General features: G+C 34.4%; 2 protein-coding genes across 2 annotated transcripts; both read right to left on the bottom strand.

Moving 5' to 3' along the window:
- Positions 1 to 335: 335 nt before the first annotated feature.
- Positions 336 to 3,376, bottom strand: LOC133789271 (uncharacterized). The gene has a single exon (XM_062227045.1). It carries the CDS (start codon positions 3,269 to 3,271, stop codon positions 2,678 to 2,680), a length of 594 nt encoding a protein of 197 aa, XP_062083029.1. The 5' UTR covers positions 3,272 to 3,376; the 3' UTR covers positions 336 to 2,677.
- A 7,803-nt stretch (positions 3,377 to 11,179) lies between these two features.
- Positions 11,180 to 25,533, bottom strand: LOC133792659 (disease resistance-like protein DSC1). Its single transcript, XM_062230565.1, has 6 exons — positions 25,073 to 25,533; positions 23,077 to 24,184; positions 22,681 to 22,980; positions 20,615 to 21,982; positions 18,851 to 19,406; positions 11,180 to 11,304 (listed from the first exon to the last, which is right to left on the bottom strand). The coding sequence occupies exons 1-6, from the start codon at positions 25,531 to 25,533 to the stop codon at positions 11,180 to 11,182; spliced, it is 3,918 nt and encodes a 1,305-aa protein (XP_062086549.1).
- Positions 25,534 to 26,710: the final 1,177 nt, after the last annotated feature.

A 26,710-nucleotide genomic window follows, 5' to 3' on the forward strand; every position in this document is an offset into this window, starting at 1 on the left:
CTCGTTAATAACATAAAAGCACGCTATAAAAAATATTTTCCATTACTATTTCCTAAATTTGTAAACTTGTACATTTTATGTATTGAAAACTTTGATTTATATAAAAAATATGTTATGAAATTTAGGTGTTGCAACATTAATCTAAGTACATAATGCAAAATTTGCAGTACACAACGAAATGCATTATGTTTTTTCTTTTTTTACAAAATTGGGGACAAAATTGATTGGCTACATTATGTTATATATTATATGGGTTATATATAATATATGAGGACAATATTTTATCTTGTTAGGAGATGTATTTTGTCTGCACTATCGTACGATTAATTGTTGGATTGATCAAATAGTTATTAATTATTGAAAACATAATTTCGTAGTACATTAAATCTCTTAATCTAAGTACATATAGAACAAAATCTATAGTATATAACAAAAAAATTCTACTTTTTTACAAAAAGAAAAAAAAAAGATGCCTAATAACCATAAATATTTTAGCTCAAAGAAGCTTGTTTAAAAAATCCATAAACTTCATGAAATAATCCTCATGATACCAATAATACTAACCATATATATACCCCTTGTGGAGATCTTTCCTACAAATCATAACAAACCTAACTGTATTAGTTATTAGTTGTCAACTAACTTGGCAGCCTATATATATTATTGTCTTTCATTATTTTAAGAGAGAGGAGATAAGTTGTATTGAGAGAAAGAGAGAATACAAAGAAAGAGAATTTGAGTGAAAACACAACTGTTAGAAAGTGTTTGAGATTAAAACCTTAGAAAGAGAAAGGTTCTTAGGAGTCCTGGAAGTGTTTATTCTTTACTGTAATTGTATTCAGAGATTGCATCAATTGATGATGATGATGATAGTGGATCAAACAGGATGTAGGCCAGATTGATCTGGTTTGAACCTGTATAAAATTTCTGAGTGTTCTCCCTTATATTTTTCTGCATTTGACTTTTGATTACTAACATTTCCTTATAACTAATATATACTAATATGATATATTAGTTATTGAAATTGTTTATGTCATTGTTGATTAAATTCTAAGAATCTTGACCACAGAAAACATAAGAGTTTTCCTACACCCCTTTTATTGTCTCTCATCAAAATAACCCCAAACCCACTTAAAATGACCTAACTACCATAATGAGTATTTGAAGGAGTTAATAATGGGTGCATAATATTGTTATGTATAGTTTATGGGTATGTTGTAAAGTAGTTTGTGTATATTTTAAGTTGTTCTGGGTTGAGATTTGATAAAAAAAAGTTGAAATGATGAACTCTCAATTGAAATATGTGATTCAAGATTTTTGGTTCGGACCTAGTTATTAGACTATGTTCGGACTTGGTAGGGGCCAACCTGAACGAGATCGGAACCTTATCCACATCACGTTCGAAACACAAAATCCCGAATCATAGATTTCATAAAGAAGTTCGTCACCTCAACACAAAAATAATTTTTTTAATTGATTTTCAAGTCCAAAACAACTCAAAAATTACATATATAAATTTATTTTATAAAACACTCATTAGTGATAAGTAACAATATTACTTATTATAGTAGCTTTAGGAACTCCTCCCTCTTACAAAACTTCTAACAACCTTTAAAATATGATGTCAAAACTATCGAGCATGAGTTTCTCTTTGTCCTTCAAAATTTACCAATGGATCTATTATGACGATTTGAGACAGAAGAGAAGATGATAAGAGAGAAAAATTGAAATACACGGCTATGCTCTTTGTTTTTTTGTGTTAAGATTATAAGGGTATTTAGGTCATTTTAAATAAATTTGTATTATTTTTGTGAAAAACAATAAAAAAAAAAGTTATATGGCTAGTATTATTTATTTCATGAATTTCCCCAGAACAGAAATGCATGTTAAAATATTCCACAGCTGCTACGTACACGTACTTATAGGTATAATCTTATATATATACATGTGAAGTTTTGAGAGTGAATAATATAAATCAAATAATCATTTTTGTTTTCCACGATATAATATCAACCAAATTAAAATCGATATAATTTTGAAAACGATCCAATATATATGCTCAATTAATATATATAATAATCTATAAAAAAAATATAAATAAATAAAGCCATAAACCTCTCCCAAAAATGGTAGATTTACCTAATTAAACATATACGTCGGAGATTATTAATTAATGATAAACAAATTATAACACAACTAAAATTAATTAATCTACATATTTTGTAGGGTTTTTCAAATTATTATTAAATTGTTTCTATATATAATAATATAATTATTTTTCGGAAACTACAAAATTATCTATTTATACCATATATATATATATTAAGAGCAATTTAGCAAAATAATCTATTTTTTTAAAGTCGTTTTGCACTCTAGTCTAATTTTAATAATTTTTTACAAAATTGTCTCTCATAATTCAGACAACGGGTCGAAAATTTAGATAGCTGGTCGAAAAATTCAAACAATCGGTCGAAAATATTGGACAATTGGTCGAAAAATTTAGACATGTAGTCGAATTTTAAACAAAGAACATTTCGCAAAAAATTATCAAAAACAAACCAGAGTGCAAAATCAATTAAAAAAATAGGTTATTTTCACAAATTTCTCATATATTAACTCTATATAATTAATTAATTAAGTTAATTAATGGTTTATTTAATTATTTATATGATCTCAATTAATAACACCTGTTCTCTATCCTAGCAGTAGGTGAAGAAGGTTGAGTAGAAGAAGAAGAAGCACCATTACGACGTCGTCCGGCGTCGACGACGAGAGCTTCACGGGCGGAAGTGAGTCCGGTCGGAGCCAAAAGCTTATCGAAAGAAGAGTAATCGATCCAGTCCTTCATCAACTCCTCCTTACCCCACTTATCAGGCACCAGAACACGCCCGGCCACCTCTTCACGGTGCCGCTTCAACCTCTCCCGACCACTGCTGCAGTACTGGATCTCCTTGATCCGATCATCAGCACCATCACGATCACGATGACGGTAGTCACCGGGTAAAGAGACACTGGTTCTGTTTGGTTTGCAGGAAAATAAAGAACCACTGCTACTACTGGTACTGCTAGGGCAACTTCGTGAGGGTTTCTGATGGGAAAATCTCATCATTTTCTTGGGAAAGTAGTGGTCGGAAGTGGTGGTGGTGGTGGTGATCTTTTCTTCCATGGAGAAAGATGGGTTCGATGAGAAAATATTGATGATTAAAGAAATGAGAGAGAAAGAAAGAGTGTAATGGAATGGAATGGTTGGGAGTTTTAGAATACACGTCATGGAGATTCCAACGTATGGTGAGTGATTTGTCTACGTCTTCATGTTAGCTTTTTTGGGTTTCGGTACAGTTAAGAGTGTGTTTTTGTGTGGTTTGTTTTCATTTGGTATGATCGATGATGAGTGAGTAAATTTTAGAATAGTTTTTTGGGTTCATTAGGGTTTCTAGGGTGGACATTATTTGTGTACACTGTCCACTACTGAGAATAATTTTCAAATATATAAAAATATATTGTATTTTTCTGGTTGATATGGATATGAAGGTGTGAGTACATAAAAAGGCATTGATTTCTGATGGAAAAGGATGTGGACTCTTCTAAGACAATCAAATTTGTGAGATATTTGCTTTTGGCTCTATGCCATGCCTTCCTCAGTCCCTCTCTTGCCAATAAATTTTTAAAAATGATGTTCTATGTATACATATATAGGAATTTTCTTAGGTAGCAATGGCATCACTTTCGCCCCTAAAGTAGGAGCGTTTTTTTATTTTCGGTACTTTGAGAAATTATAACATAATTTTTTTTATGACAGCGTACATGATAATTATAGTGTAGTCATACCGCTAATTTTCAGGAAATTTCGATGAATTTACAGTATCGAAGTTAGAATTCAAATAGTCTGTTTTCCACGCGTATAAAAAAAAAAAAAAAACAGGCATGTGTGCAACTGACTGTTTAAACTCTGATTTCGGTACGGTAAATTATTGAGACTTTTTCGAAAACTGATGAGATGCATGTTATAACTATAATGTACGTCATCATGAAAAAAAAAACTGGGTTATAATTTTTCATGTACCGAAAATAAAAAATACTCCTACGGTAGAAAGCAAAAGTGATACCGTACCTAAAAATCTTCCAATCTATATATACTAAAATATCACCTTAAAAGTTTAATGCATGCATCTACTTGAACAAAATATTACGTGGAATATAACCCACCGCTAAAATTCTAAATCTTTAAATATTTGATATAATTGTTAAGAAAATTTTAAAATACTTTTATAAATACCAACAATGGCTCTATTATTTTCAAAAATACCATGAATGTTGTAGTATCTTTTATAGATACCAAAAATGTTTGTAATAATACGACGAAACAATATTATGTTTTCCTGTCCCATTTGTAATGATTCGACGAAACATTTTCTGGCTTTATTTCCATGTCCACCTCACTATATTTCTCATTTTCAACACACAAAAAGCAAATGAAGGCAATATTTTTGTTTCTTAATTTGTTCATATATAGTATTTTCTTGAGTTAGTGCTTCACACAACTATTGTAAGTAGAGCTCTTGTGACCCCTCTAACCTTTTCTGAAAATTTCAAGAGAGAAAATAGATTTTTGTTTTGTTTTTTTCTAAAATATAAATAAATAAATAATCCAAGTTGGGAACATTATTATGACAAGTTGCTAGGAGTTCTTGCCATGGTAATAATACCCATTATTACAATTATTTTTAGGTTTGTGCCACTGCTAGAAAATTGGCTATTTACTTCGGTTTTTATCCCTTTTATTTCGGTTTTCAATTTTTTTCAAAACTGGCATTATTCTAAGTAAACTTCAAAATAGAAATAGATCTTACAGCGTGCTATAAGTATTTTACGGTGCCTAATACTACATAAAATGATATATTTTTCTGTGTGTGAATCAAACTTAAAATTGAGTCCTAGATATATTATAATTTTATGATGAATATAGCATAGGCATTCTAAATCAAACATAAAATGTCACTTATGCAATTTTGAGCACTTTAAGATACTTTATAGTAACAAAAACTTTTATTTCTATTAACCATACATGGTGAAATTTTGAAAAAGCTCAATGAACTAAAAAGTACAAGAACTTTAAAATAATAATGATTTTGCATGACTCTTATAGAATATATATTATAAGCGAAACCTTCCAAGTAGTGTAGTTGTATAATATGAAGAAGATGAATATTTAATAATTCTTTATAAAAACTTGAAGAAAACAATACTTCTGTTACCAATGGGTTTAATTTTGGGACCAAGAGAATGAATCTATAACACATACATGTTTGAGAGAAATTATACTATGCAATATTATGGGTCCCAAATCAACCTACTATAGATTGCCAAAGAAGCAAAGTACTATGGTGGAGGGCTTCACTCAAGCTATATTGTTGACTTAAATGTACTTGATGTGAATTCTAAAATGATCAAGTCTAATCATGATTCATATCCAACCCAAGGATATGACATTAGTGCCTCCCAACATGAATGCATGGTCAGTCAATAATCATTTCACATTCTTTGAACCAATAGAAAAATGGGAGGGAATTTAATTGTTCATTGAAAACCCTACCCAAGTCTTAGCTGGATCAAGGAAATGTGATTGAGAACCAAGGAAGGAGGGAGAAATGTATTTTAGAGGGCCAAAAAGCAAAATATATAAATGAATAAATAAATTGGTAGTTAATAGGTTTGCCCCAAAAAGGAGTAAGTGCACCCGCTCTAGCTTTTGGCTCACGAAATATTTTCGGTGTAAATTTTTTTTGTGGTTGTATATATTGTAGTTATTTATAAAGCATTCTGTAAATTTTTGAGAAATTTTAAATAATTTACAGTGTAGAAAATAAAGTTTAAATAGTTTGTTGCACGTGTGACTATCTTTTTTATGCACATAGAAAGCAAAATGTTTTAACCTTATTTTTGGCACTGTAAATTATTTAGAATTTTCTGAATATTTGCAGGATGCTCTAAATAACTACAATGTGCACAATCATACAAAATTCGCCAAAAATACTTTTGGAGCCAAAATATACAAAGGGGGTGCACTGATATGCCGAATTTTGAGAGTGCACCCCTAAGTAAATCAAGGAGACCAAAAACTTTTGTGAAAAAAAAAGGTTATTACCTAAAAGAATAGCATTTAAAAAAACACATTGGACCTATGTGTGTAGGCGACCTCTAAAAAAAGAGTTAATTATATATAAAAACTTGTATTTACCAAGAATATGCAAGAGTTAATTATAAATAGTAGCAACACTGCACACCCTATCACACTCACACTAATTTGGCATGGCCAACATCAATGCAACACATACAATAACTAAAATTATATTTAGTCACAACAAACTATATATTTATATTTTTTTCGGATAAATAGCACTTGGGACCCTATAAGTTTTACCAATTGTATCACTTAGGTCCCTAATATTTATTTTGTAGCAATTAAATCTCCAATCTTTACTTTTTGACTCATTTAGGTCCCCAAAATTATATTTTATTAAAAAAAAATCTAAATTATAAGGGTAAAATAGAATTTTAACAAAAAAAAAAAAAATTTCTCTTCAAACCCTTCTTTATTAATTAATTATTATAAACTATATTATTTTTTGTAATTGACTTAAATTTTCTTTTGAAATATTAAGAAATAATAAAAAAAATATTTTCTATTATACCTCTAAAATATATTTACATGCTTTAAATTTTAGAAGTATGAAATTTATTAAATGTGCTTCTATCTATAATATCATTTTTTTTCTCACTAAATACATATTTAAATTCCTCATAAATGTTAAAAATTCTTTCCACACCTATAAAAAAAATTAAGCAATAAATTATAAAGATGGAAATATTAACAATTTATGAGGAATTTAAATAAAAATGTGTATAGTGAGAAAAAATTAAGATATAGACAGAGGCACCATAATAAATTTCATGTTTGTAAAAAATAAATATATAAATGTTTTTATTAAAAAAAATAGTAAACTAATTAATATATTAAATATTTTAGAGATATGATAGATGTTGACCAGCGTTTTGGTCAGCGACACTGAGTCAAAATGAACGACAGAAATGAATTTAAGAAGCTGAAATCAAAATAAAAAAGATAGAAAATTTATAGTGGTTTGGCCCCAATAGTTGATAATGACCCACGTCCACTTGCACTTTTATTAATCAAAAAAATCTCAAACTCAAGATCAAGAAGAACAAGGTTCAAATGAGCTTCCTAAACCTGAGAGAGAATACAATTCGACAGGGAGTTTGTATGTAAAATGTTATAATGAATGTGAGAGATCCCTATTTATAGAATCTCTTTGTGGGCTTTGGGCCCTTACAAAATAATCTAGGTCATACGCGTGTAGTGTGGGATTGTTACAATTAATTACAAATTCAAATAATACTAGAAAATACATTCAAATATCACTTACATAAATATATTGGGATATGTTGTAATATCTCGTGAAATCTGAATCTTCTGGTTTAAATAAGTTGTCCTTCGGGGAGGTCCTTCTTCAAGCAGCTTTGTGAAATGTTACTAGTTATCTTCTCTTCGAGTAGCTTTATGAAATGTTACCATCTACCTTCTCTTCGAGCAGACTACAACTTTTCACACTAATGATGTCTACTCGAGCAGCTATCTTATCTCTACCAACTATAAGAATTTGATTTCGTTTACTACCACGTGTCCTCTTCAAATGTCACGTCATCATGTCCAAATTTGGGTTAAATATTTGCCCCCAAGTTTATCCTGATGCGATCAGCACTGGATAAACTTGCATGCTATTACTAAGCTGGCACTTCGTTATCGTATCTTTTAAAGTCTTGTTAACAGCTTTTACTTGTTCATTAGTTTAGGGATGAGCAGCTGTTGAAAAGCTTTTGGTGATATCATGTCGTGCACAAAAGTCTGTAAATAAGTCACTGTCGAATTGAGTACCATTTTCTGAAATAATCTTTTTTGGTAGTCCATATCTGTAGATGATATTTTTTACCACGAAGTAAAGTTGCTAGTGATTCTGCTTCAATCCATTTAGTAAAGTATTCTACTGCAACTATTGCAAACTTAACTCCTCCCTCTCCCGTAGGTAGTTGTCCGATCAGATCTATTCCCCATATAGCAAAAGGCCAAGGGCTTTACATTTTTTTTTTTTTTTTTGAGCTCATTAGGAGCTGCTCGAGGTAGCTTAGAGAATCTCTGACACTTATATACATTTTCGTACGTATTCCATTGCATCTTCATTCATAGTTGGCCTAAAGTACCCTTGTCTCAATATCTTCTTGGTTAGACTCTGCCCCCTTGCGTGAATGCTAAAGAATCCTTAGTGCACTTCTATCATCAACAACTCTACTTTTGTTCTGGTGACACATCAGAGTAGAAGCATCGAGTACCCTCGTCTAATACTTCATCAAGGATTACATATCTAACAGCCTCCCTTGATATTTTTCTGGCCTCATTTCTATCTTCGAGTAAAGTTATGTGTTCCAGATAAACAACAATTAGAGACATCCAGGAAAGGGTATTGTCGAGCAGTAGCGCCACCTTTGTTTCTTTAATACTTGGTTAGGCAAGGTGCTCAACTGGTATTATGTTTAGTGTCTGTATCTCTGGCGCTTGCTAGTTTAGCTAAGGCATCAGCATTGGAATTCTGGTCTCATGGTACTTTTTGTATGATAAATTTCTCGAATAGAAGATCTTTATCTTTGCTCAGGTAGGAAGCCATTTTTATACCATGAGCTTGGTATTCGCCTAATATCTAGGTCACAACCAATTGTGAATCATCGTAGATTTCTATTGAAAAGTCTTTAATGTCTCTAGCAAGTCGTAATCCAGCGAGCAGGGCCTCATACTCTATGTCATTGTTTGAGGAGTTGAATTCAAACCTTATGGCACAATGAATGTGATGTCCTTCAAGTGTGATTAAAATTATTCCAGCTCCAAATTTGTGTTCATTTGAGGACCCATCTACATAGGGGTGTGCACAGTGTGGTTTGGGCGGTTTGAACACTTTTTAATGCACCACGCCACAAGTGCGGTGTAGTAGCTAGAACACACCATGCGGTGTGATTTGGTTGCACCAAACCGACCAAACCAGACCATTTTTTGCAGTGTGGTTTGGGTGATTTTCCACGATGTAAGTGTGTTAAAAAATGTGTGAGATAGAGATGGTGATAGGGAGGAGGCGCAGATGAGATGAGAGAGGAAGGAGTTGTTGTCGTGTATGATCTGTAAGAGAATAAGGTTATACCCTAATTTAAGTGGGCTCCTAGTTTCATATTGGGTTACTAAAAAATGGTAAATATGTAAAGTTTAATTTTTTTTTTACATATTTGTAAGTATACGGTGCGGTGTGGTGCAAACCAAAATTTCACATCGCCAAACCGCGCACCGCACCGCGCGGTGTAGCTAAGATACAAACCATACCAAACCATACCGAACCATTACACTTTTGACACCGCGGTTTGCGGTGTAGTGTGGTGCGGTGCGGTGCGGTCGGTCACCGCGGTTTGCCGGTTTAGATGCTCACCCCTACGTCTACATACAGCTTCCATGTTGGCCAGGTATCTTCATTTTCTTCTGGCACTACTTATTGCTCAATTTCCTCTGATACTCTTGTGCATTCAGCAATGAAGTTCGCCAGCGCTTGTCCTTTGATAGCAGTTTGTGGTTCGTAGGAGATTTCGTACTGCCCTAGTTCTATTGCCCATTTAAGCAGTCGACCTCATGCCATGGGTTTTTGTAACACCTACCTAAGGGGCTGGTCAGTTAGAATTGAGATTGGGTGAGCTTGAAAGTATGGCCTCAATTTCCCTGCTGCAAGTGGTAGACAGTATGCCAATTTTTTTATCAAGGGTACCTTGTTTCTGCCTCTATCATCCTCTTGCTGATGTAATATAGCGGATGATGGACTTTCTCTGCTTCTCTGATAAAGGCTACACTAACAACATGTTCAGTAACTGCTAGATACAAATAAAGAATCTCCCCATCAATTGGCTTGGACAAAATTGGTGGCTGCGCCAAGTGCTCTTTAAGTGCCTGGAAAGTCTTTTTCACATTCTCATGTCCATTCGAACTTGTTATTTTCACTTAACAGGTTGAAGAATGGAACACATTTATCTATTGATTTTGAGACGAATTTGTTGAGAGCAACTATTTGTCCAGTTAGGCTTTGCACATCCTTTATCTTGGTTGGGGTCTTCATGTTAATTGAGGCTTTAATTTTTTTTTCTGGATTAGCTTCTATACCTCTTGAATTGATGATGAAACCAAGAAACTTGCCCGAGCCTACTCCAAACGAGCACTTTAAGGGATTTAGCTTCATATTATAATGCTTCAAAATGGTAAAGCATTATGCTAGATCTTAAACGTGTCCCCCAGCCTTTTTTATTTGACCAGCATATCATCAACATAAACCTCCATGATTACCTATTAGGTTTTTTAACATCATGTTTACCAGCCGCTGGTACGTAGCGCCAGCCTTTTTTAGTCCAAATGCTTATATGGGTTCTGAAGTTGGTATGCTCCTCATCGGGAGGGTGCATGCTAATTTGATTGTACCCTGAGTAGGCATCCATAAAAGTAGCATCAACTAGCTTATCAATTCTTGGTAAAGGGAAGCAGTCCTTGGGGCATGCTTTGTTCAGATCTGTGAAATCAATGCAGGTCATCCATTTGCCATTGGGATTTGGCACTAGAACATGGTTTGAAACCCACTCAGGGTAAAAGGCTTCTCTTATGAACCCGTTATACTTTAGCTTTTCAACTTCCTCTTTTAAGGCCTTAGAGACCTTTCCTTGTTGAGCAACCTCCATTTCTGTTGTACGGGTTTAAAATTTTCCTTGTCGATGTTCAAGGCATGGTTGATCACAGTAGGGATGATGCCCACCATGTCCTTGTGCGACCAGGCGAACACGTCTTGGTTCTTTTTCAAAAAACTTATAAGTTCAGACTTGACTTCCACCGCTAAGTTTTTTTCGAGTTTCACTGTGTTAGTTGGTTTGTTCTGGTCAAGTGGAACTTTCTCTAAGTCTTCAATTATTTTTTCATGTTTTAGAAAAACAACAAGGAAGCAAACTTTGACTATTTGCCCAGGACAAAGAAATTTCCAAATGCGCTGCTCGTGAGGAGGATGAGTTTGTTGCTACTTCCCCAAAGAACCCTGGTCTAGAGATTTCCTTGAATCCTGACGGCGACCAGGGTTGCGATCAGGTCGAGGATGTTGCAGTCAACCAGTGAGGCGAGAGTTCCTTTATCTTTTATGTATATTCTAGACATTCGAGCCATAAGGTCTGTGGTGCAAAGACAATAGCTAACCGAGCAATGTTTAATCTTGGGTATTATTGTAATATTTTTCTTGCATTACATACAATATGTTGCTCGTTAATTTGACTAGATACAACAATTAATTGATATATATGTTTTTCTAGGTACAACATTTTCTTGTCATACTTGTCATTTTTTCCTCTTTAGTGTTTGAACAAACAAACGAAGCACAAGCACTTTATAAATTTTTCAAAATTTTCTAAGTACTACCTCAGTTGTGGTTTTTACTCTTTTTCTTAAGTTATGGCGATGTATACCCTATGTGCCCCCCCCCCCCCCCCAAGTGATCGAGGAGGTAAGTCCTTGGTCACTTGCTAAATAACCAAAGCCTGTTCGAACTTAACCTAGTTGTTCAGAACATATTGCATAGAAAATATACAAAGACAGTGAACCCATACGTGTTAAGCAATGCTTATGGTAATCACAATAGTTGGCAAATTGAATGTACTAACACACTCCCTTGTAAATAACTCGTAATAAATTGGACAAAATCATGTCTGTACGAGCAACCAAAAATTGGTTTTGGCCTTATAAATAACTGATCATTTTAAAATAGGCAAATCGTGCCTTTTGATAAGTTAATAATCATAAAAATAACTAGTCAATATAAAATGGACAATCGTGTCTTTTGACCAATTTAGTAAATATGATGAATATCTTGTCGTTTTGATGTGGGCAAAATCATGTCTTACGACCAGAAAACACAAAATAAAAGAAATACAGAAAACTAATCATTTACCAAGTGTGCTTTACATGCCTTATGATTAGTAATCTTAGTCTTATAAAATAAAAATAAAAAAATGGTTGTTATAAATGGACAAGTCGTGCCTGTCAACCAACTTTACAAAGTTTAAATCATAGAAAAAGTAATTGGTTGTTTGAAAATGGGCAAATCGTGCCTTACAATCAGTTAACACAGACAAGAGTTATGTATTAAAATTGAAAAAATAACATTTTTTTTCTTTATTTATCATGGGCCTCACCCATCTCAGGCACGCCCCTGCCTCCAAGTTAAAATGACCCATTTTTTAACAAAAAAAAATCCGAATCTTAAAAACATATCATTTTTTATATAATATTTTATAAAAATATCACATTTCATATTAGGTTCCCACAAGTTCAGGATCGGTCATGGTTTCGAATCGAGCTATATAAACACATCAACTGAAGCTTACCAAGATAATGAAAAAACGTGTATCTAATGCATACAATGCAAGAAAATAGTTAATAATCTCATTTAAGACATTAACTCTCTGAACCAAATTGTGCTTTAGTTAGAATTTAGTAAAAATCTTTTAAAAAAAACAAGGGTCCATTGAGCTAAGAGGGCCCTAGGTGTTGGCCTAATCTTCCTTAGCCTAGGCCCATGACTGGCCCTAAGCCAAATTGGGCCCTAGTCAAAATTTAATGTGGGGACCCTTTTAATAAATTTTTCAAAAAAAAACTTATATAATTTAGTAAGAAATTAAAAATTGAGGCCCTTGGCTAAAGGGGCTCTAGGCATGGGCCTAGCCTGCCTTAGCCTAAGGCTGACCCTGGTGAGGACAAACCTAAGCCAAATTAGACTCTTGTCAAAATTTAATGTGGAGGTCCTTTTAATATATATTTTTTTTAAACTTGTATATATAATTTAGTCAAATATAAAAAATGGTCATTTAGGTTAAGGGGCCCTAAGCATGGGCCTAGCCCACCTTAGCCCAAAATCGACCTTACAGTCAAATTAGGCCCTCGTAAAAATTTAATGTGGAGACTCTTTCAATAATTTTTTTAATAAAACTTGTATATAATTTAGTAAAAAATAATTTTGAAAATGAGGGCCCTTGGGCTAAGGGGGCCCTAAGCGTGAGTTTAACTCGCCTTAGCCCAGGGATCAAGCCTAAGCCAAATTGGCCATTATCAAAATTTAATGTCGGGCCACTTTTAATATTGCCCATAAGCCAAAGGGTTTTAAGGACTTGTGAGTCCTTAAAAATTTTAAGGACACTCTACTACAAGTCCTTAAAGGCAGAGCAGGAACAATGCCACGTGAACAATACTCGTGAACAATAACTTCGTTGTTGAAACAGTAGCTTTGTCATCGGAACAGTACCCAGAAACTCCCAGCCGCTGGAATAGTGTCTGGAAACTCTCAGTTGCTGAAATAGTGCCCAGAAAATTCCCAGCTGTCGTTGATGGTATTGCACCTTTGTGTGTGGTTTTCTTTAGAAATAGGGTTTGGGTAAATTGAAAGTTTTGTTTATTTTATTTCACTAAAATATTTAACATTTTTAAGGGCCCCCAAAGAAATGCCTAAAAACTTTTTAAGGGCTCATAAAGCGTGTTCTTAAAAGGCCCACTTGGATTTTCAGCCCACAATTTCTTAGTCTCTTTTTCAGGACTCGCTTTCTTAATTAGGACTTTCAGCGTGAGTCCTTAAAACTCTAGGTGGATACACATTTAAATGCATGTCCTTAAAAAGTATATCAATAGGGGCATTTTGTCGTAGTGAATAAAATTGTGTATAGTTTAGTAAACAAAATTGAACAAAATAGGGGCACTTAGGCTAAGGGGGTCCTAGGCATAGACAGGCTAAGTTCACCTTAGCCCATGGCCGTAAAAAATAATTTTAAAAAGTGAGGGTCCTTGGAATAAGGGGGGCCTAATTAAGCGTGGGTCTAACCCGCCTTAGCCCAGTGTCAGCCCTTAACTAAATTGACCCTAGTCAAAATTTAATGTGAATGCACTTTTAATAAAAAATTATAAAACTTGTATATAATTTAGTAAAAAAAATAAATAATGAGGGTCCTTGGGCTAAGGGGGCCATAAGCGTGGGTCTAGCACGTCTTGGTCCAAGGTCGGCCCTAAGCCAAATTGGGTCTAGTCAAAATTTAATGTGAATGCACTTTTAATAAAAATAAATAAAAAAAATAGTTGTATATAATTTAGTAAAAAAAATAAAAAGGGTGTCCAACTGCCTTACCTTAAGGTTGGTCTGCGTTAACTAAAGCACAAGCAAGAAATCAGCCAAGGAGGTTTAAATCACCATTTATAATTATTTTTTTTATAAAACAAAATAGTAATACTGTAAAACCTCTCTATAATAATAATGTTGGGACCAACATATTTTATTAATATGAGGATATTATAACTTAATAGAATTATATCTATAAAATGTTAGAAATATACACATTTAAATCTAAATTAAATAATAATTGATAAAACATGTCAAATTCGATGTAAAACATTGATAAACGAAAATGACATAAAGATATGGCTTCAATGTACATATTTGTATAATGTTGAAAATATACAAAGTTATTTTACAAGTCTAATTTCATAATTAATTTTATAATGACTTTTTAGTATGTAAAAGATAGCATATATGTACAAATTATTTAATATTAAGTCAATTACTTCTATGTGAAGGCATATTTTCTAAAGGTGGGACCAATAAATATTATAACTTATAACAATATAGAGTTTATTCATATTTATAACTAATCTCAAGTTAGGATTAAAGATTTTATGATTATATGAGAGTTATTCAAATATAGAGTAACAATTTATGGAGGTTTTACCGTATTAGTATCCATACATTCTTATTGCACTTGTTTGTTTTGTAAGTTCAAGCTTTTATTGAATAATGCAATTTGCTAATGTGGATGCCAAAAATCCACCAAAAAGAAACTCTTTAGTCCCTGGTTGGAACATAGGGATAAGGGTCGCTTATTCATGCTATTGGGATCGAGCCTGTAGGCCTTGTTGAATACAGGAGATCATCTCATGAGAAACAACACATTATGAGCCACAAGGTTTGGCCCTGCTAAGCTAAGGGGACACAATGAATACTGCAAGAGGATAGGTGCACAAGGCCCTCACATAGTGAGGTCCGACGTGCCCGCACAAGGCTGACATGCTCAAGGGTCAAGATGCACTCATACGCGTGAATGCTGCCAAAGACGCCAGGGACATACACCTATGGATGCTCAATATTCCACGCTTATAAAAGACCCAAAGAACGCACTTAGACCCCCATACGCCTACACTCTCATTGGGTCCTCGGGCCATCAGGCACACGCCCCCAGTGAGGCCATCAGGCACACACCCCCAGTAAGGCCATCAGGCGCACGCCTCCTAGCGAGGCCATCAGGCACACGCCCCCAGCGAGGCCATCAGGCACGCACGCCTCCTAGCGAGGCCATCAGGCACACGCCCCCAGCGAGGCCATCAGGGACACGCCCCCAGCGAGGCTCTCATGCGCGCGCGCGCCCCCAACAAGGCCGTCAAGCGCGCCCCCTTAGCAAGGCGCTCATGCGCACGCGCCCCCGCGAGGCCCGTGGGCCACCATCTTCTCGGGAGGCCGTTGCACCATCGCGCCACTAGTCTAGATCCATGCCGCAAGGAGAAAAGTATAGCTAGGCCCCTCACCACTAGGAGCCTTGCAAGGCACGGCCAGTGCATGGGTCATTACCGCCTCGCATCTATGCCTTGCAAATGAGGGTCACATGGCATTGATCTCATGAGGTACGGAGTCCACTGACGAACTGAAAGGAGTTAGAGTACGGACATAGTACCCACGTCAGATAAGTAGTGGAGGTACGAACAAAGTACCATCTGTTGTCCTCACCAGCTGTAACGCCCTGGTTACCCCAGAACAGTTACGGTGAACCGGAAATTTGACTCGTTACCCGAGTCATTTGGTTAAAAACGTGATCTAAGTGTTATTACCAGGTTAAGGTGAAAACCAGTAAAAGGAAAGGGTACATTTTATTAAGTAAATAAACTGCTCATGAGCCTTTTAAAATGTTTACAAGTAGTTCAAGTTACAAAAGAGTTGCTACAGTTCCAAATATACAATCTCCGCCGGCCTAAGCGGCAAAAATAGGGTAAACCCCTAGTCCCTCTGAGAACTCCTTGACCGTGGCGGTCAAGCGGCCCTGTATGTACATTACATCGCCCAAGCTCTCCACTCAAGGCTGGCCAAGCTTTTCCTTTCCTTTACCTGCACCACATAGCACCCATGAGCCAAGGCCCAGCAAGAAAACATAGCAAGACATGATATAATATCAACAACGTTCATAATAACCATTCAGGACTATCAGTCCAACAAGTAGGTGACAATAGCCAAAAGTCACAGTAATGAGCATCGCTCCCTCTAGCCATGTGACGATAGGGTCACCAGGGCTTAACTGATAGGTGATTCTTTCATAAGCTTGATCAGGACAGGTGCATGGTGATTGGTCACCAACATAACCTTCCTCACGACTCTAGAGTCGAAACTATGGGCAACGTCCCTTAGCCTTGTGACAGACAGTCACCGGGGTCATATACCTTGGCTATAATCATCTAGTCGTAGACCAGGCAAGCGCTTATAAGTTTCTCAACCCTAGGGTCGGTCTGGCATTAATGCTATAGAGCCATTCAATGCATAATTCTCGACTTTAAAGTCGGTCCCTGACTAGTCAGTGTCTCAAGCCGGTAATCAGCGTTCAAAAGCATTTAATATGCAATCCATGTCCACATATATCAACCAGCATGCCTCAAACATCAAACCATACATGCCATACATCTATACAGGGTGTAACTGTATTCATACACTGTTTTCTTACCTCTGGTTCGAGTGAGGAAGGTTATGTTGGTGACCAATCACCATGCACCTGTCCTGATCAAGCTTATGAAAGAATCACCTATCAGTTAAGCCCTGGTGACCCTATCGTCACATGGCTAGAGGGAGCGATGCTCATTACTGTGACTTTTGGCTATTGTCACCTACTTGTTGGACTGATAGTCCTGAATGGTTATTATGAACGTTGTTGATATTATATTATGTCTTGCTATGTTTTCTTGCTGGGCCTTGGCTCATGGGTGCTATGTGGTGCAGGTAAAGGAAAGGAAAAGCTTGGCCAGCCTTGAGTGGAGAGCTTGGGCGATGTAATGTACATACAGGGCCGCTTGACCGCCACGGTCAAGGAGTTCTCAGAGGGACTAGGGGTTTACCCTATTTTTGCCGCTTAGGCCGGCGGAGATTGTATATTTGGAACTGTATTAACTCTTTTGTAACTTGAACTACTTGTAAACATTTTAAAAGGCTCATGAGCAGTTTATTTACTTAATAAAATGTACCATTTCCTTTTACTGGTTTTCACCTTAACCTGGTAATAACACTTAGATCACGTTTTTAACCAAAGGACTCGGGTAACGAGTCAAATTTCTGGTTCACCGTTCACCGTAACTGTTCTGGGGTAGCCAGGGCGTTACAACTTGGTATCAGAGCCTTGACCCAGCCGGAAGTGTGGCCGACGGGGACGTCGGGCCCGTAAGGGGGGGTGATTGTGACAGTCAGAATCCCGTGATCCGTAAGGGGAAAGACCGGGTAAGCTGTGCAATCCCACACCGCCTGGGGAAGGTCAAGTGTGATGATTCTAAGACTGTGTAGGTATGGGACTACACAGTTGAAGAGGGCTTAAATGGATTGATAGGTACTACCTATATCAGGAAGGTGCATCTTCTTTTCGGTAGCCCATCACTTGAGAACTCCATGGTTAAGCGTGCTTGGCCTGGAGTAATCTAGGGATGGGTGACCTCCTGGGAAGTTTTCCTAGGAAGTGTGCGAGTGAGGACAAAGCAAGCTGGAAAGACTTGTCTTGGTTTGTAGGGCCAGTCGTCATTCCAGAAAGCAGCCATAGTGACGTGGGGCGTCACACCAGCCACTCCTCTGACACCCGTACCAGGTAGGTAGTGGAGGCATGACCAGGTACAGAAGGTGAGGTGCTCCCATGATCTCTGACCTTGTACCAGAGTCGACACCACTACCCCTGGAACCACTCTCCTGTTAGTGTACTTGTGTACCATCTGGTCCCCTGGACCACCATGTACCCAGGGCCATTAGAGCCTACTATAAAATGAACCACACTTCCACAGAGAAGGGGGTTGGAAAATTCATTGTATGCAAAGGCTATTAAGCAATATACATTTTTCACTCCATTGTTCATCTGTGTTTATCCTTTCATAAGTTAATTCTAAGTTCTTATCTAAACTTCGCCGCATTTACCTTTAAGTTTTCCGACCTAATTTCGTTGACGAGATTTCACCGTCAACAGCTAAGCTTAAGAGATAATTTTCTACATGATTTACTTGATATAAATCAAGAAAAAATACGATTATATTCAAAATAACTTGTTTGATTGATGAGATTGTTAGTGCAAAAAAAATATGATTTAGATTTTTTATTAAACTCACATTGTTAGATAAAAAAAACTCAACACAACTTACCAAAAATTAAAAAAATCATAGAAATTAAACAAATATAGGAACATTATGAACTCTTCTTATTGAATTTCTTCTTCCTAATCAAAGGTAACACTTGTAATCTCTTTCTCATTTTTCTTCCTTCTCTTCTTCTTTCTACTTCACAATTGTCTTCTTCTTCTTCTTCTTCTTCTTCTTCTTCTTCTTCTTCTTCTTCTTCTTCTTCTTCTTCTTCGCCAACATCATGATTTCGATTTGGCATGAGGATAAGCTGTAACAACCCACCAAATTTCAAAACCATTTCCGGGACAACATCTTCATTAGTATTATTATTGGCAAGAACATCATCATCAGAATATAGTAAGAACATCCCTAACTTTGTAACACTACAACAATAATCAGTTCCATTGTTGTTATTATATGTGGCCCTAACATGGCCAGGGATGACATCAAAAGATGCCTCAGTGACATTGTCACACCAATAATTTGTACCTTTTTCTCTAACTTGACGACACAACCAACTGTCATACCACAAAATGACATGATCTAGCCTTGTATCTACTTCTGTTTTGTCCATGTTCAAAGGGTCACTTAGATAAGAAGTGTTATTATGGGTTTTCCCAGAAATGGTTTGGAAATCCGATTCGCATTGCAGTAACATGAAACAGTCTTTAACACAGTGTTTGGATTCAATAACAAGGCATAGAGCAAAACCCAAAAAGTTAGCATTGCACCAATTTTGAGGAAGTTGGATCTTTAGTGAAGATCCTTGAGTTTGATACTTGAACCAATTTGGAATTTCATCTCCTGGGTAATAAATACTAACTGCAGTCCTTTCAAGCTGAGAAAAATTGTAAAAATGGTAACAAGTTACATTTTCTTAAATAATTATAAGAAAATAATAATTAAATTTAATATAAGTTAGGGTAAAATCATAAGAATGTTTCTAATATTTCAATAAAATGTATCAATTCCTTTTAAACTACAAAGCATTATTACATAATATGATGTTGTAATTAAAGGTCGGTATATCAAACAAAAGCTTAATATAAAAAAAAACATAATTTGGAATATTTTTTTAAGTAAAAAAGAAAGTAAACTGGAGATTATTTTGCAAAGCAAACATTGAAATTATCTATTTCCACTAATTACTCGAAGATATATTTGAAGCAAATTATATTTCTTTTTCAAAAATTGAAAACCCTCAAGTTTTGTTCTTTATTTTTTCATGAACTCCTTAATTTTTTTCACTAAAACACTACAAAAAATCTTAGTTTTAGTACCAATAAATTTTGTGACTAAAAACAAAAAATTTGTGACCAAAGAAAAATCATCTTATCTATGTCTTCACTAAAAAGTTTGTGGCTAAAAGTATTAGTTACAAAAATCATAATTTGTTGTCACTAAATGTATTTTTAGTCACAACAAACTTTATTACTAAAAATAATAGGTTGTGACTAAATCTACATTAGTGTCAACTTGTGATTAAGTATGACTTTTTAGTCACAAGTAACTATTTGTTGTTACTAAAAGTGGCATTTAGTCACGCAAAATAAATATATGTTGTGAAAATATACCATATTTATGCATATGTATATATATAGGGGAATTCTCCTATAGGGGCTCACTTTAAGCCCTACCGGTGGAGCTCTCAGTGTTCTCGACCCGTGAGCAGTTTTCAGCGCAATTTTTTTTTATGACCGTGTATATTGTAGCTATTTAGAGCATCCTGCAAATTTTTAGAAAATTTCGAATAGTTACAGTACCGAAAACTAAGTTCAAACATGTTGTTGCACGCGTGACAAATTTTTTTTATGCGCATGGAAAGCAACATGTTTGAACCTAGTTTTCGGTACTGTAAACTATTCGAAATTTTCTGAGAATTTGTAGGATGTTCTAAATAGCTACAATATACACAGTCATAAAAAAATCGCGCCGAAAACTATTCACGGATCGAGAACACTGAGAGCCACACCGGTAGGGCTTAAAGTGAAGCCCCTATAGAAGAATTCTCCTATATATAGAGAGAGAGAAAGAAAGAGAACATACATGATTTTCTTGAAATCTTGTAGCTGCACTCCAAATTCTACGTTGAGCATCAACCATAATATTGTTGCATGCATGGTGATCCAATCTAGGGCAATTGGTATACAAATGTTCCACTTTGTAAGATTCATAGTGATCCAAAGAAATGATTTTAGCCTCATCTGAACTTGACAACACTGCCTCTAACAAGATACAATTACGTACATATAACTTTCTCACACTCAATGGAAGCTCTGGTAACCATTTGAGATTCTCACAGTTGCTCAAGTGAATCTCAAACAAACGAGTAAGTTTCTTTATACTCGTTGGTATACTCTCAAACTTGTTTCCACTTAGGTCTAAATAACTTAGTGAAGATAATGAGCCAATTGATTCAGAAATCTCTGAAATGTTACAATCACTCAAGTTCATTGTTCCAATCCAACCCTTATAATATTTTAATGACAATTTGGGGAATCTAACAAGTTTTGAGCAGCCAGAAAGGTTGAGTCCATGAAGGTTAGATAATTTGTAAAGGCTACTTGGGAGAGACTCAAGGTGTTGACACATAGTTAACCCTAATTGTCTAACCCTAATGATATTTTCAATTGGAGAGGGAAGCTTTCTTATGGCAGTTCCATTCAAGTAAAGAATACCCAATTGGTCCATTGGTTCCAAGATTGGAGGGAAGGTTTCAAAACTTGAGCAACCATAGAGTGAGAGCCTATAAAGAGATTTCAACTTGTAAAGAGTGGTGGGAAGAGTCTTGAGTTTTGTACAATTTTTTAAATCCAATGTCTCAAGAAATGAGAGACAATCAATCCAAGGAGGTACTTGTTCTATGGATGTACCACACAAATATAACTCCCTTATGTTCCTTGATAGCTCTGGAAACTTGTTGAAGGAAGATACATGTGAGAGAAAAAAATGTTGGAACTTTCTTCTTCTCTTATTCCATTCCATATTGTTGTTTGAGTGCTTACTTTTAAAGCTTTGATATTGATCATACTTGTTTCTAAACTCCAATTCAACATGCTTGTCAAGAGGTTCATCAAAATAACTGAAGTCTTTTAGTGTGCCTTCATCATATGATGAGTGGTATTCATTGTTACTAATCTCAGGCAGGCTCATAAGATTGAAGCATTGTATGTAGTTGTCAGATTTGAGAGATTTTCTGTAACTATTTTTCTCAAGATTCATGAGGTCTTCACAAAATCCCAGATTTACAGATGTAAGATTGTAATGAGATCGAAAATCATATGAGGGAACTTGAAGCAAACTTGTACAGCATTCAAGATTTATGTACTCAAGATTTTGAGCTTGAGAAAGATCTGGAATTATAAGGAGTCTTTTTGAGTGACTAAGATTGATCCTCTTTAACTTCTCAAGGTACTGTAATTAAAAGGAAAAAATGGAGTAAATTTTATTTTACTACACAGTTAAGGCATATATAGGTTTAATTTGACATGTATTTTCATACCTACCATGATGATAAACATCCTTATATTTAAATTAAGTTAATCAAATAGCTTTTTTAAAAATTAAAATAAAAAACTTGATCTATATAAAAATAGGGAGCGACTACAACGTATCTTCTTTTTTTGCAATACCAGTGCATCTTTTTTCTATTTCGGCACATGAATAGTTATAATTCCAAGTTTTTTATATGATGGTGTACATTACAGCTATCTAGAACATCCTACAAATTTTCAAGAAATTCTGAATAAATTATGGTACCGAAACAGGGTCTAAACTGTCTGTTGCACGCGTGCCTGTTTTTTTGTGTTCGCGTGTAAAATTTGACAGTTTGAACTATATTTTCAACTTCGTAAACTATTCCGAATTTCTTTAAAATTTGCATGATATTCTAAATACTTACAATGTACACTGTCATATAAAAAAGATTGAGATTATATCTATCCATGTGCCGAAAATAGAAAAATGATGCACCGGTATTGCAAAAAAAATAATGTGTTATAGTCGTTCCCTATAAAAATATGTGTGCATAATTCCTATTCCTACAATTAATATAAATAGTAGAGTTATAAGCAAAAAATTTAAGGGAAAAAAAGAGTTAGAAGCTAGCATACCTGGATTCCATCCCAAAGTTGTTCAAGTTGACTATTGGGCATTAGAAGTTCAACAAGATTCTCTGGTATATTTTGTGGCAATGATTTCAAAGGGTAACTTTCCCAGTGGAGATATCTAAGTGAATATGGAAAGAGTTGAAGTCCATTAGTAAAGAATAGTTTACACTTCTCCATTGAACCACAATTGTAAATTTTGAGATATCTCATGTATTGCATCCCTAAAAACACTTTAGGGTTAATTGGGAGCTCTCTTGTAATCTTTGATACATCTAAGGTTAGACCTTCAACAGCCGAAGTTCCCTGAGAGTTACAGAGAAAAAATTGCAACATATGAATATACAATATGTATATAATATAATGTAGAAAGAAGTTAAAGAAATTCTTAGCTTTACTTACTATATTTCTTTTTAAAACATGGCATACATCTTGGGCAAGCCATAATCTACTACGTTTTCCAAGATCTATAGTAGATTGTTGACGTACAATCTCCCAAGCCATTTCTTGTACCAAATCATGCATTTGAATTTTGTTATCGAAATCGATGGTTATGAGCGACTTGTCACTAAGATCTTTTATTCCAATAGTTGCGGAATAATCAAACCCTAATAATATTCCTTCAACTTCATCTCTGTCCATCAAATTAAAGAAACACGCAATATCAAGAAAAATGTTCTTCTCTTCATCATCAAGCTCATCGTAACTTATTTTCAACACCTTTTGTACTTCCATATTCGGAAACTTTTTCATCTTACTCAACGCGCTCATCCATTCCTTTTGGTTTTTTCCACGAAGTAAGCTCCCCAAAACTTTCAAAACCAACGGAATTCCCTTAGCATATTGGACCGCGACTTTCGCTTGCTTTGAATAAACATCCATAGGATAGTATTGTTTGAAAGCATGCAAGGAAAATAGTTGAAGAGATTCTTCATCATTTAAGGCCTCAATCTCATAAACATGATTAGCTTCATCCTTGAGCAAATGCATATCTCTACTAGTTAAGAGTATTCTACTTCCATGTCCAAACATATAGTCTCTTGTTATAAGTTCCAAGTGGCTTATGTGAGTGACATCATCAAGAACAAGGAAGACTTTTTTGCGTTTGAGCCTATCTTTAAAAAAATTTGATCTTACATAAGAGGAGTCTCTAAAGAGATCATCTTCTTCTAGTAGCATAGATAAAAGCTTGTTCTTTAGATGAGTTAGGCCATGTTTTTCCCATTCTTCTCTAACATTCACAACAAAGCAACAAGACTCGAATTGTGAAGCAACTTTGTCAAATATAGCATTGGCTAGGGTTGTCTTTCCTATGCCTCCCATACCCCAAATGCCTATGACAACTCTACCTTTTGGTGACCCAATTTGTAGTAATGATTCAACTTCTTTGACTTGTTTCTCAATTCCAACTATGCCTTTTAGGTTGCCTTTTGAATCACTTGATGATGATTTATTGCTCAATTTTTTCAGAATATCCTTTACAACCACTTCCACTAACTCAGATTCCGGTCTGCATATATTTTAACCAAAAAAATCAAAATATATAAGCTACAATACAAAAAATATGTTAATTTTAGTCATAATATATTATAATTTGTTATTAGTAAAAATGAATAATTCATGTATGGCTGAAAGATAGTGTACTTTTATATATATAGATCATGCATGTTTGTAAAAATATAGTTAATTTAAATTGGATTGGATTGAATATTTTTATTATGTGACTTAATCATGTATACTTAGGTAACATATTGAAGAAAAAGCTAATCCAACCACAATTTATCGTCTAAGCATAGCATAATTTAACCTAATCCCTATTATTCATATATATTATGTTATAAGATAAAATCTTAAAGAAATGTCAAAATTATCCATAAGCAACTTTAAAATTTTGTCAAATAAACTAACTAATTAAAAGGACTTAATTGCTACTATTTTTTTTAAATCTCATGAATTGAATTACCAACTGCAAAAACTAAGATGAGCTAGGTCTTTGCCTAGGACTCTAAAGTCTAAGCACTTCCAATAATAAGTTAAAATTAAATTAAGAGAAATCAATGAAAATAACATCTTTTTTAAGTGATTTTGTACTCTAGCCTACTTTTGATATTTTTTTGCCAAATGATTTCTGTCTAAAATTTGATCAGTTGTCTAAATTTTTCTACCAGGCTGTCTAAAATTTTTGACCGGTTGTTTGAATTTTTCAACCACTTGTCTAAATTTTCGACTAATTGTCTAAATTATGAGATATTATTTTGCAAAAAATTATTAAAACCAAGCTAGAATACAAAATGACTTCAAAAAAAATAAGTCATTTTGCCAAGGTAAATTAATTTCTTAAAAAAATTATCATTTAACAAAAAATATATATGTATTTATTTACTTTATATATTATTACCTATGTGAATGAGAATCCCAGCCAGATATATTAGCTGCTTTGGTTAGGGCATCCCTCCATTTCTTAAGTACTTTGTCTCTAAAACGTTGTTGAAGCTTCGTAAAGGCAGTTGCATAGGTACCCTTCTGTTTACGTACATCTGAAGGATCAATGTGATAAAAGACAGGAATTACAGTTTGTTGGTTTTGGCTTCTGCATTTGAGTATATGAACAAGCTCATCCAAGCACCAAGACGACGAAGCATAGTTTTTTGAGAAAATTATGACCGAGATCTTCGACTCTCTAATGGCTTTCAGCAATGGCTTCGAGATTTCATCGCCTCTCTCCAATCTATAATCTATGTAGGTTTCAATTTTCCTTCTACGTAAAGCAGCATAGAGATGACTAGTGAAACTATCGCGAGTGTCTTCTCCTCTGAAACTAAGAAACACGTCGTATTTTCTTTCACGTGAAGACGCCATGTGCTTGTATTTCTATATAATCAATACCAAAAGTAAAAATTTTGTGTTTTTATAGCGTCGGTTAAATGATCGTCTTTCACTGATGCTAACAAGTGATGCGAGAAAAAAAATATGTAATAGTGAATCAAAACTTTCAAAATATATATAGAGATATAGATTTATATTGTTCTTGGATTTGAAGAGGTTCATTTGCCGGCCTTGTTGGTGATTTTGATGAGAGATTGCAACAAGAAAGATTGGACTTCGGCAAAAACAAGATAAAAGGCAAGTTGGCCAAGAATGTTACTAATAATAAATTAATATAGTTAATAGAAAAGGAGGTATTATAAATAAATGGCTATCATAACAAGTACTCTTCAAACATAATGGAATTCTATAAAAGAGGCCAAGTCTTTTGAAAGTATATTGCAACTATAGTAATTATTGGTAATAACAAGAATATTTTTTTAATATTACTTAGTGTGTCTAAAATGTCATTTTATAAAGAATTATATAAAAAAAAACAAGTTATTGTGCAAAGGGCTAAAAAAAACTATTTCGCAATATCCAATTGTAATTAAAAAAATACATATATACAATTTTCACTGCATGTCCATTTAATTAAAATAAAATATACATCTTGGCATTTTCACAAGAAAATTGCGAGGAAGACCCCACATTGGCTCGTCTTGCTGCTGCTATTTGTCTCAAGACGATGAGCAGTACTCATTTTATAATGGAGAAAATTGGACCACTCTACCTAAGGCTGCACCTCTTGACTAAGAGCAGTCTCAACCAATGATGTATAATACATTATCCCTCAAAATTTGAAGAATCATCACCAAAAACATGCTCCATTGGATGTTGTAGAATAACTCTATAATTTAACTATGCTACAATACATTTCTACATTTAGAGAGAAGTTTTACCGTTCTTCAATCATTTTTAATTTTTTTTTTTTTTTACTTTGCTTTTTGGTCTATCCCTTTCTTTCTCATCTTTTTTATATTTAAATAAATAAATAATATTTTAAAATATAATATTTAAATGATATTAAGAAAAAATATAGAGAATCTGATGTATGATGAAATATAAAAATTTGCAGTAAAATAGAAAAAATAAAAGTAAAATTTTTATGAGGTATTTTAAAAAATAGAATAGAGTATCTATTGGAAGTGCTCTAAGGCTCTCTCTACTA

This window comes from Humulus lupulus, chromosome 7 (assembly GCF_963169125.1).
Source record: "Humulus lupulus chromosome 7, drHumLupu1.1, whole genome shotgun sequence".
Classification (NCBI taxonomy): Eukaryota; Viridiplantae; Streptophyta; class Magnoliopsida; order Rosales; family Cannabaceae; genus Humulus; species Humulus lupulus.

Excerpts from the sequence above, each read along its gene's own strand:
- LOC133789271 (XM_062227045.1), bottom strand. The coding sequence starts at position 3,271 with ATGACGTGTATTCTAAAACTCCCAACCATTCCATTCCATTACACTCTT.
- LOC133792659 (XM_062230565.1), bottom strand. The coding sequence starts at position 25,533 with ATGGCGTCTTCACGTGAAAGAAAATACGACGTGTTTCTTAGTTTCAGA. Across the intron at positions 24,185-25,072 it reads TGGGATTCTCATTCACATAG|ACCGGAATCTGAGTTAGTGG; the intron begins GTAATAATATAT and ends AAATATATGCAG. Across the intron at positions 19,407-20,614 it reads CAAGATTTCAAGAAAATCAT|CTTGAAAGGACTGCAGTTAG; the intron begins GTATGTTCTCTT and ends AATTTTTCTCAG.